Source organism: Panthera onca, chromosome C2 (genome assembly GCF_046562875.1).
Source record: "Panthera onca isolate mPanOnc1 chromosome C2, mPanOnc1 haplotype 2, whole genome shotgun sequence".
Taxonomy (NCBI): Eukaryota; Metazoa; Chordata; class Mammalia; order Carnivora; family Felidae; genus Panthera; species Panthera onca.
Genome location: NC_138347.1, coordinates 11,607,617 through 11,620,105, shown reverse-complemented (window position 1 = coordinate 11,620,105; position 12,489 = coordinate 11,607,617). Strand labels below are relative to the sequence as shown.

At 36.0% G+C, this 12,489-nt stretch overlaps 1 protein-coding gene and 1 long non-coding RNA gene across 5 annotated transcripts in view; both read right to left on the bottom strand.

Annotated features, from left to right (window-relative positions):
* LOC145715744 (uncharacterized) overlaps nucleotides 1-12,489 on the bottom strand; it is a 136,417-nt gene that overhangs the window by 52,186 nt on the left and 71,742 nt on the right. The window lies entirely within an intron of this gene.
* The window catches only part of CRYZL1 (crystallin zeta like 1), a 33,460-nt gene that overhangs the window by 12,205 nt on the left and 8,766 nt on the right, over nucleotides 1-12,489 (bottom strand). For all 4 annotated transcript variants that reach the window (XM_060640422.2, XM_060640423.3, XM_060640421.3 and 1 more), the window contains 5 exons: nucleotides 11,834-11,905; nucleotides 10,120-10,197; nucleotides 7,480-7,552; nucleotides 4,261-4,305; nucleotides 2,841-2,909 (listed from right to left, as the gene is read on the bottom strand). In XM_060640422.2, coding sequence (XP_060496405.1) covers nucleotides 2,841-2,909; nucleotides 4,261-4,305; nucleotides 7,480-7,552; nucleotides 10,120-10,197; nucleotides 11,834-11,899 — 331 coding nt within the window. In that variant the 5' untranslated portion in view covers nucleotides 11,900-11,905. The remainder of the gene's footprint in view (nucleotides 1-2,840; nucleotides 2,910-4,260; nucleotides 4,306-7,479; nucleotides 7,553-10,119; nucleotides 10,198-11,833; nucleotides 11,906-12,489) is intronic.

Below are 12,489 nucleotides of genomic sequence, written 5' to 3'. Positions count from 1 at the left end.
TGCAAACTCCTAATATAGTTTAAAGACCTCTATATGATCTGATCATTAAGCTGTTCCTTAATACATTTAATCATTAGGCTCTTATGCTGTACACCAAATGTGATTTTTTTAAAAAAATTTATTTATTTATGGAGAGAGAGTGAGAGAGCGCAGGCGGAGGAGGGGTGCAGGGAGAAAGAGAGAGAATCCCAAGCAGGCTCCATGCTCAGTGTGTAGCTTGACATAAGGTTCGATCCCACAACCCTGGGATCATGACCTGAGCCGAGATCAAGAGTCAGACGCTCAACCGACTGAGCTACCCAGATGCCCCCAAATGTGGGCGCCTAAGGTCAACTTTATTACACTTCCCTAGTCTTTACTAGCTCTTTCAAATGTTTTTCCTCAAAAGTTGAGATGGTACAGTACAGGACAGTGAGCATTGCATTTACCAAATGGTGCCATCTAGTGGGCAAGTGAGTACCTACACATACACGCTGTGCCATCTAGTGGGCAAGTGAGTACCTACGCATACACGCTGAAAATGTTCAGACAGGCAAGGCATTAAAATAGAGCACCAGATGGTATCATACATGGTACTTTATTCTTTACCAAACTCTTAAAGGTACCTATTCTCCCAATTTTCTTGATTATAAAATGCGGTTCAGGGTAATTAATTTGTCTGAGGCCATATAGCTAATAAATGTGAATGCCTGACTCTAAAGTACATCTACTCGCACAGTGCATGCTCAAGATACATGAAGTTTATTTTTGTTTCTGGGCAATGTCTCCCATTATAAGAATTAGGGCTACCTGTATTTTCATTAAGAAATCAAACACGTAGTCCTTTAAAAAATGCTAACAGTAATCAAACTACACTTAGATAGCAAAGGGTGTAACATTCCATGGTTACATGTGGTTTAATGTTGAGGTTCTTGCTTTTGTGTTAGGTGATGATCCACAAGTGTTTATTATGTTATAGACACTGAAAATATAAATAAAAGAGCCATGTAAGGACCATAACAACAGCATATCAAACCCAAGAATTACAATTTCAATTCTATCTTAGGTCTAATAAAATAATGCAGAAAATGTGTACCAAATTTTGAATGAAAAAAATTATTCTTTGACATAAATGTCTTAAGAACTGAAAGCACAAAAGAGCTGGAAGAATTACTCAGCTTCTTAACTTTAATATTCTGTAAAATGATTAATAAGGCATTTTGGGGACGCTGTTTGGAACCTAATTCTTTGGTGTGGTGACAGAACAGACTTATTTGAAGGTGACTGGGTGCTGAACTTTCATTTAAAAAAATCACTGAAGAATTAGTAGAAACTAAAAGAGTTGTGCTACACTGAATATTTCCTCCAGCAAATCTTCAGGGACTGTACTGAAATTATTTCCTCTTTTGTTGGAGCTGCAACAGGGCTTAGAGGGTATCTAGTTTGGTGAATGTGTCCAGTGTCTTGCCCAAAGACAAGCTGTCACAGTAAGTGGCCATTCTGAAAGTTCCTCTTTCAAAGAAACATTTTACTGTATTTTCTTTCTTAAGGAATATCTGGAATTGTATTCTTTATAGATGTTAACGGATTTCTGGACTATAATATTCCTGATTTGTAGGAAAATAAAAGGTCTTTTGTGTGGGTTGCTTGTCTTGGTTTAAGCTTTATAGCTAGGAAACTAATGTTCCAATTTGCTTTGCTCCTTCTGGTCCATTTTATAATTCTCCAGTGTTCAGCAACAGCTAAAAGAATGGGCCTTATTTTGTTCGTTTCTCCAATACTTAACTTTCTATACCAATTTAATTTAGGGAACTTAGTCAAAACTCAAGCCTGGGAATCTAAATGAAAGGTTTTAGTTGATTCCACAGTTACAAGGTTCTCAAAAGGATAGCTGAAATAAGGCCCAACGACATTCTGGGATCAAAAATAGTACAGTTACTTGTAAAAAAGCTAGTGATGGTCCTCAATTTTCAAATTGCATAGCATCAAAATAGCTATGGATCAAAGACTTTCATGGCATGGTATCTGAAAGTGAGCTGTATCATTCAAAGGAAGACACATACTTGGCTCCATTATCTAGGTTTAATACACATATAAATAAGCATAGGCCCCAGATTTCCAGAAAAATGCCTTTCGAAATTAATTAAAAAAAATTTTTTTTAATGTTTATTTATTTTTGAGAGAAAGAGAGAGAGAGAGCGAGAGCATGAGCAGGGAAAGGGCAGAGAGAGAGGGAGACACAGAATCCAAAGCAGGCTCCAGGCTCCGAGCTGTCAGCACAGAACCCAACACGGGGCTCGAACACACAAACTGTGAGATCATGACCTGAGCTGAAGTCGGGTGCTTAACTGAGCCACCCAGGCACCCCTGAAATTAATTTTTTTAAAGTACATTCTACCCCCATCATGGGGCTTGAACTCACAACCCTAAGATAAAGAGTCACATGCTCTACTGACTGAGCCACCCAGGAGCCCTTAGATTTTTGTATATTTTTAAGTTCAATTGACAACCAAAAATAAGAAGTTAAAAAAACAAAAATTCTTCACCTGAAACTAACATGACATTGTATGCCAACTATACTTCAATAAAAAAAAAGATTCTGATCAGGGATATAATTTCAGAGTCAAGAAAGAAACCACTTTTCAAATCTCTGTCCATGGTAGTGTAAGTAAAACTTAAAGGTCTATATATTGTTTGGTCTGAATATGAATTTTACTGATATTAATATAAGCTAGCAGTGTTCATGTGACCAGCCAACAGTTATTTATTACTCAAGGTAGATGCAAATACAACACAATGTTACTAAACACCACGCATCAAAGACGTAAGACTTACATGGGCTGCAAAAGACTGGCACGTACCCAAGTAATGCTCGTGCACTCTAACAACTTCACAAAGCCCGGGGTCTTCAGAATCTAGTGGCAGAATTCCTGGAAATTAACAGGAGAAACTTCAGGGAAACAATCTCAAAATGAATTCGCTACTAATGAGTTGCTGGTATTAGTCTAAATTTTGTTCAATGGAATTTTGAGGAAGATTCCAGTCATTACTAGTGTGGGGAAGGGAGAGACCTCAGAAGTATGGAAGGGAAGTGGATTGTTCATTTTCTGTCATGCATGCTCATCACCTGTACTATCTTTTACTCCCTCTTCTTTCACCTTGGAGTGATGGTAAAGGCAGTGGCCAATGTACAGAGCCAAGTCAGAGTCTTGGGGGCATCTGGTTCCTCATTAAAATTGTCCCTGGTGAATAGCTACCTTCCCACAGTTTGGTTCTTTAAGACACCCTAGTACACTTCCAGTAAAATCTCATTTCCTCTACCCTACTTTGATTTTATTTTTGGTCTCTTATAAAAAGAATCTTGAGTAACACACTGTCATTGACTTCTTGGACAAATAAAGATATGAAAGACAGAAATAAATAGTCCAAGAAACATAGGAGTCAAAGGCAATACCAGAAAAAGCTGATGAAAACCTCTCTACAAATCTGTTTTCAACAACTTCAAGCAAGCCATAAAGTAAAATATTTTCTCAGTTTAGGTGAATATCTTCCTATGAATCTTTTTCCATAGAGAAAGGGTTAATTTTTGAGACTATTAAAGTCATATTTTATATGTTTGTGTGACTGTTAGGATAGAATAGTATAAATATATATATTTGCAAAATAGTATTCACTCTGGATTTCTAAAATAGCCAATAAACTAAGTGTTTCCAGTAAAATTTTGGTTTTACAAGAGTAGAGAGGGAGCATCTCTGCGAAATGCAAGATGGATATGGAGAGCAGGGCCTCCATATGGCCTGGCAGACAGCAGTCTTCAAACAGGTGACCTGTGACTGCATTTCTCAGAGTCTGCAGTCTAGCCACAGGCTGGGGTCCTGTCAAGAAAGGACGGTACCAACCACAGTATCAACTATGGTCATCTTTCCATCTACAATATTGTTCAATAGTCAAATATTAGAAAGTATTAACGTGAATGGAACTAGAGGGTAAGGAATCTACTCCTGAAATCATTATTGCACTACATGCTAACTAACTTGGATGTACATTAAAAAATTAAATTAAATTAAAAAAAAAAGAAAGTTTTAAATATTCTGTTATTGAGAGTGAATTCCCAATTTTCTTCATTGATGGATATCTGCAAGCAAATTCCAAAAAGTCAGGATATATGTATTCTTCCATACAAAGCAGGGGACACAATAAACATTAATAACTGTCTCAGAAAAAGAAGAGATGACAGTAAAATAGATTGGACTTGAAATAGGGCTATAAATTGTAACTTACCAACGACTTCATCATCTGGTTGAAAGAATGATACCTTGTTTCCAACTAAAGAGGGGAGAAAATTAACAATTCGTATTGTGAGGTTATTAAATACTACTCAATTACTTAGCTATTGAAACAAATCCATGGGTTTATATTAAAAAAAAGTCACTGACTCCGAGGAAGGCCAAGAACTTCTAGGGCACTTTGATGGTCTATAAATACTGTAGAACAGAGTACTTCAAATCTGGATTCTCCACATAATTCTCCATAAAATCTGGGTCATGTGGCTGTTGACACCACAGAGAAGGATGTCTCTCTCTTTAGCTAAGGATGAAGGAAAATAATTGACTCCACAACTCTTATGAGGATTATACTGCTTTCCACCCCTCCTGTGGCTGGCCCAATCTTCTATCATTATTTTAGTTGCAGAACCTCAGACATACAATGGCAGATTCTGGTAAGAGTCATGCATAAAATTACTTTGATTTGGGATTACAATAGAAATAAATTCACACTGGTGCCAAGAGATTTCTTGGAACTACACAGAAATGATAGTTACATTTTCTCTGCACATGTAGAGAAAAAGCCTCTACAGTTAATTCTTCTGTTTTTTTTTTTTTTTAAAGGACAACAACCTTGGCCTCCTCTTTTATTATTATTTTTTTAATTTATTAATTTGAGAGGGGCGGGGAGACAGAGCACATGTGTGAGCTCACGAATGGAGGAGGGGCAGAGAAGGAGGGAGAGAGAGGAATCCCAAGCAGGCTCTGCACTGTCAGCACACAGCTCAATGTGGGGCTCGAACCCACAAACTGTGAGATCATGACCTGAGCTGAAACCAAGAGTTGGACACTTAACTGAATGAGCCACCCAGGCGCCTCTCAGTCAATTCTTTAGAATATTTTTGTTCAAATAGTTACAAGAAGAAAGGAGAGGAAACCCCAAACATCATTGAATGCCTACTTGTAGTAGGCATTCAGCCCACGAGGTAGGCATTATTAGTCCTCGTTACCAGACACCGAAACTGAGATAGTTCAAGGAAGGAAGATGGAAGCTGGAAATCTGGAAGTGGCCTCTGTGGCTGGACAGCAGCAAGATAGTTCCAGAAATCATCTGTTGGTGCTCCACGAGATACCCTAAGTTTGATATTCCTACTTTTAAGTCCTCTTTTCACAGTTTGCTCTTTCTTTGGATCCCTCCTGCACCAACATCCCTTAGTATTTGCGGCTTCTGATGCACTGTACTTTCCTTTCCCTTCCCTTTCCTTTCCCTTTCCCTTCTGCTGCTGTGCAGTCTTCCTGGGATCACTCTCATCTTTTTCAATTGGCTTCCGTCACACTCCTTACCATCTTCCTCTAAATCAGATCCTATTCTCTTCTCAATTAGTGGCACCAATTCATACCTTAACCAGAATCGGGTAAATCACTCCTGGCTCTTAAACCTGTTTTTATTTCCCTGTTGCAGTTAATTATTCAGTCCTGCTGACTTTATTTCCTCAGTATTTCGTGAACACATACCTCTGCCACCACTGTCTAGTCTAGTTTATGGACTTTGTCATCTGTTGCCTGTTAGTCTATGCCTCAACCAGTCCTCTTGCCTACAGCCTCAAAAGTACCCTTCATATGGCCACAACAATAATCTCCCTAAAACCCAATCTGACATATGAAGCTCATTATGGCTCTAGCCCTTGTCTACCTTCCTGCTTCATATTTTGGGGGGAAGGAATCAGTGTTCATATCATTAAAATATTTTGTTATCTTTAATTCTGCTGTTTTTAAAAGAGAATTTTAACACAATGTTTCTCTGTTGCCAAGTATGTTGCCTCCGACTCCTGCCCAGAACTTTGCTTTTGCTCTAGCAATACCAAACTCTACAGAGTCTTACAATGCATCACATGACTACTTGCTTCTGTCTTCGTTCATGATATCCTCTGTGTTGAGAATGATTCTCCTCCTTGCTGTCTGGTTAACTTACCCAAGAAGCCTTCCCTGTTTCTTCTGGCAGGGTTGGGTATCTCTCTTCTGAGCTTTCATAATAATCTGCTCATATGTATGTATCTGTCTTTCCCCTAGATAGTAAATTCTTTGACAGCAGGGGACTTTGTCTTATTTAATATCCCAAGCGCTTAGCAAATGCTTACTAAATGTCAGATGAATAAATGAATGAATTAAATGACTCATCATGTTCTAGCTGTTAAAATTTTTACTTTTACTTTCCTACATTCTGAGCAGAAGAAAGAAGAAATTGTATTTTAGCTATATCTGAAGAAAACATTGAGGAAGAGTCAAATATATTATAGATTAAAATCACAGGTAAAACTCAAATAGTCGAACCCACATTATATACTCATTCATTCATTCATTCACATATGCAGAAAGAGCAAACATATTGACTGATCATGAACTACCAATTAGCAATGAATATGAAACATAGATCTATTTAGAAACAAATTATCTCAGGGCATCTGGGTGGCTCAGTTGGTTAAGTATCTAACTCTTGATTCAGCTCAGGTCATGATCTCACGGCTTGTGGGATCAAGTCCTGCGTCAGGCTCTGTGCTGACTGTGTGGAGCCAGCTTGGGATTCTCTCTCTCCCTCTCTCTCTGCTTCTCTCCTGCCTGCACGTGTATACATGTGCATGTGTACTCTCCCTTTCTCTCAAAATAAATAAACATTAAAAACAACGATCTCAAATACTTAGGCTTACTGTCTTGCATGTTAAGACCACTACTTACTCATTATTTATTAAATAAAACTTAGAAACAATTTTTTTTTAAATTTAAGGCGACCATAAAATCTTACTGGTTATTTCTCCCAAGAACCCATTTTTGCATGAGCAAACTGCTTAACTTTTAAATGCTCAATTTTAGGCAAACATAACAAATTGAATGTGAATACAGTTTCTATTATAAATTTGGCCCAAAGCCCACTTACACAGGCAATTTATGGTTTGTAAATATCATAAAAAGAACAATGTTGATCATTCTATTCCATATGATTACTCATGGATTTAAACACATAATCCCTAAATATTTACTAAACTCTAATAAGCTCTTCAATTATAAAACACCAATTAAGTTCCATTTTTCTTTTTAACTAAAAAAGGGAAACATTTCTGTATAATTAAATTTCACATTTGAGGAAGTATATGTAATTTTCTGTACTGGTAAACCAATTAGCTACCATTTAATTCTTTCATCTTAGAAAATAAATAGATATTTATATCTGTAAACTTACCATCTAACACAATTCCAGCAATTTCTCTCCCAACAGGAAAGAACTCTTTCTCCATCTTCATTTCTGCTAGAAGCTAAATCATGACAAAGACTGTTTACTGTTAAGAACAAATCCTGGCCTTTTCTCATATATGAGGAACGCAAGAGCAAAAATCAAACCACAGAAAAAACAAATAGGATTTAATTTTTGGAGTTAAGACAAAACAAGTAACTTCACAGAATAAGTTTCTCTCTACAGTAGGAAAACAAAGAGTTTGCTGAGAAATTAGTTGATATGGAGAATTTAGGTATGTGTGTTATTCAAATCACCATTATCACTCTTTGTTTAGCATTTTTATGTTGCCAACAAAAATTATGGCCCAAACTCTTCTTGGTTGACTAAATACTTTTCATCAGTCACTTCATTCTGGTGGGGCGAAGGGAATTTGGAGAGGGCCTTTTTGAATAGAGGGGATGTAGGCAATGAGAACAGAAGGTTCTCTGTTCCCACGTCCTTAGAAATCATATGAGCTTCTCACAAGTCCTAGGTAAGGGGCAGATGGGAAAAGTGATGGATATACAGAAGGGCAACTGCCATATAATTTCAGATTTGACTTTCTTTTTTTAAAGGATAAATTCTTTTTTATTTTATTTATTTATTTATTTTAATATTTATTTATTTTTGAGAGAGACAGAGACAGAATGTGAGTGGGTTAGGGGCAGAGAGAGAGGGAGACACAGAATCCAAAGCAGGTTCCAGGCTCCGAGCTGTCAGCACAGAGCCCGACACGGGGCTTGAACTCACGGGCTGTGAGATCATGACCTGAGCCGAAGTCAGATGCTCAACTGACTGAGCCACCCAGGTGCCCCAAGGATAAATTCTTTTTCAAGAGGTTAGTATTTTGTTAGATTCTGAACAAATTAAGTACTTGACTTTTAAAGTGGCAGAGTGTACATAAACCTGTAGTTTAAGTTCCTGGCACTTATAATGTTATAATAATATGAGAGATGCTAGACAGATTTAAAGAGATCATAGGATTTTAGGAACAGCAAGAAAAATAAATTGATATAATTCTCTTGCATATTTCTTTGTTTTTATTTTTTTAAAGTAGGCTTCATGCTTTGCGTGGAGCCCATTGCGGCACTTGAACTCATGACCCTGAGATAAAGACCTGAGCTGAGATCAAGAATTGACCGAGCCACCTAGGCACCCTTCATTTAAAAATTTTTTGGATTTCTGGTATATACCTAATTGCCAGAAAAGTCTTTTGTTCAGTGTGCAACTTTATGCTTTTCCTAAGATTTTCCTATGACATTCTCCTGGAAATACTGGATGTTCTATAGTATTTCTTTTGTGTGGACATTTTATTTCATGTGGCCATGTTACATCTTCATTATGGACGTAACAACTACCTCCTGTGTCCTTTACTCGCCACAAGTATTTTCTTGCATTACCACAGGTTCCATAACCATTCCGTAAAGGTTAATAGTTGGACAATATTTCATTAAACTGATTTTACTCTAATGGACCATTTCTTTCTGCTAGATAATTTTCCTAGACTGGGATTTCAATGAATTTTTCATAGTTTTAAAAAGAACACCTTGGGGGGTACCTGGGTGGCTCAGTTAGTTAAGAGTCCAACTCTTGATCTTGGCTCAGGTCATGATCTCACAGTTTGAGGGTTTGAGCCCTGTGTCAGGCTGTGCTGACAGTACAGAGCCTGCTTGGGACTCTCTCTCTCTGCTCCTTCCCTACCTGCACTCTCTCTCTCTTGCTCTCAAAATAAATATATAAACTTAAAAAAAAATAAAAAGCACACCTTGGAAGGAGTACCAGCACTTCTGGTGAAAGGATTTCAAGGCATCTTACTAATTCACTTCTCAAGTCATGCTCATGTTGCCCAATGGAAACCTATGACTTTGCTCTGTAATTTTCCTAAATGTGACTTAATCGCAGAAAACTTTTAGATTTCTAGAGATTATGATGGCATTATAATCCAGTTAGTTAAGGGTCCAATAAAACTACAGTATTAATCTTTACAAAACTGAGTAAATGGACCTGCTTTATCATGGCACATTTAACCACACTTTATTTACTATTTGAAGACTTTTCAAGTACTTCGTGTCAATAATGGAAGACTACTGTGGGGTTGTATGAGGGTGGGATATGTATGTATGAGCAAGAGGGAAAGACAAAGAAAAATGACAAGAAGAATGTGAACTCTATCTAAAGACATTAACTAGAAATATCTACAGAATAGTTAATAAATCACCGATGAGATTCCTAGTTTTATTTTTAGTATATTTATAAAAATAATTTCTTCCTTGATTAATAGGCTATAGTAATTATAAATTCTCAGCCTTCACAATGTAGTTTATAAAATATTTCATATAATAATATAAAATGTAGGATAATAATATAGTTATTAGATAATAATATAGAATAATATAGTTAGATACTAATATAATAATAATATAATACAATAATAATATAGTTAGATAATATAAAAACACACAAATTCACATTATATATCTTCCCTGTTTTAGTGTTCTAAGGATGTTAATTTCTTGGCACTCAGAAGTCAGTTATCATGATTTATTTGTACACTAAATATACCAGGACACTCTCATTTGACTTTTGGTCAAAATAAAAGCATCGTACCTTTGTATTTATCTGGCTCAGAGCACAAGCTTTAACCTGAAGTTTCACATAGTTATCCTCTGTAACAGGAAGATTTTCCTAGAACCAAATGATAATATTCTTTTGAGAACATGCCTTTATGTTGTGAAAACTGCCATACATAATTGAACAAAACTAAACACACCCCACTCCAAATCTTATAGCTAATTTAATTGAAAAAGCCATAAGCAATTATCGAATAATATAGAATGCAAAAAGTAGAAAGGGAATTTGGGGATAAAATGTTTAAAAAGCTGTAGGGTAGTTATTTTGAAAATGAATGGATACCAACATGGGTATATGTGTAGGCAGTAAATTTTTAGGGTAACAAAGTAGAGCAAATACCATACTTTTTTTGAATCTAAATAATCTCAAAGCATCAAATCTTTGCACGTACAGGGATATCCTTATACACATGACATATAGCCTTCACTGATTTTGGAATTTTCTTAATGCTATAAATGAAGTTGTTTACTGTCACTTGTGTATCTTATTTAACTTACCTTATTTATATCTGTCTTGGACATTTCAGCATGCCACATGGGATTTTGGGGTCAAAGCACAAACTTAAAGGCATTTAATTACCCCCCTATTCCACAGCTAGATATACCTTTAACGGCAAAGAATCATTCACACTCAGGCACTCAATATCATCCACCTATTATATTATTTATTAAATATATTATCACTTCTGCCAAATAACCATATCCTGGCACCAATAATTAAAATACTTCCCTCAACTCCTGATATTCCCCCAAATTAGATCAAAAGCTGGGTAGGAATATCTACTTGTGTAGCCCCTCCTATAACCTATCAAAGAGATCAGTGTTTTATCTGACATGGACATGATACTCTGGGAGTGTCTCTTTGTAAGTTTCAGATTTGATAGTATTTGGTGATATTATGAAGATATTCAATAATATCAATGAATATGTGGATTTTACTAATGACTATATGAACCTGTACATGATTCTTTCCAAGAGCCAATCAAACCTCTGAGAGCTTCATCCTGATTTAATGGCAGAAACCCAGCTGTTTGAGATTTAGACTCCTGACTTAACTTTAATTTTGGAGTTAATGAAAGATAACAGAAAAACTGGATTGTGTTCATGATCTAGAAATTCTTATTACTACCATGAAATAAATATAGCACTTAGTTTTGGGCCCTAAGTTGACAGTGGAATGATTCTGGCTTGCCACAAACCTTTCAATCACCAACACATGAAAATTCTACTACCTGTTCTTGGTCAAAAATGAGAGACAATTTAAAGTTTAGCGAATTAAATTTGCAAACCCCAGAAATTAGTGTGGAAAACAATGCTTCCCCCCCCCCCGCCCTTTCATTTTACAACATGAGAGAAATATTTTCTGAAATATGGCTACAATCTGAATACTCACTTTACTGTGGGATTCTGAATATGCTGGGTTAATTCTGCAACATATAAGACTATCAAGATTACTCTGTTTTCCTAATTATATGTTATACCACCACCCTGAGGAACTAAAAACTCCTTTGCAACTCTTTAAAAAAATATATTTATACCATAATATGGACCATCATTTTCACCTAAGATTAAAGCACTTTGTAAATTTCATTAAAGTAATTTTATCTCACTTAGTTCCACTTAAAATAATAACAGGTCATTTAAAACTGATTCTATTACATATAGAGAATAATCAAACCATTTTTTCTTACCCTTTCTTGAAATACAAATGTTATTTCTTCATTTGTAGAACTCTTTTGAAAATATAAGCCTTTCATAGTCCCCTAAAAAAAAAAAAAACCATATATATTTATACATAAATATGAAATGAAGTATCTCCCAGACTAAATGAAAGCAAAAATTGAAAAATAATGCTGGCTGGAGTGCCACGGTGGCTCAGTTGGTTAAAGCATCCAACTCTAGATGTCAGCTCAGGTCACAATCTCATGGTTTGTGAGATCAAGCTCTGTGTTGGGCTCTGTGCTGATAGCGCAGCCTGCTGGGGATTCTCTCTCTGCCTCTTTCTTTCTCTCTCCCTCTCAAAATAAATAAGTAAATAAACAAACAAACATTAAAAAAAAAAAAGAAAAATAATGCTGGCAAAGGATAAAGGTAGTTTTCAAACAAACAATTTAGATAATAATTCCTGAAAGTGATTAAATAAGAGAATATGTAACAATCTCTGGGTACATGTCTTACTAAGAATGTAGTTCAACCTTTCACACAAAGGTGAGGTGCTTGATTTTACTTTGCTATTCAGTAAAAATTATTAGACGCAGTTAAAAAAATTTTTTACAAGGGCCACAGAGCTCAATTTTAATTACCAAAGGTGGTATTTAAAGGGCTGTCAAAGTCTTAAAACCGTATC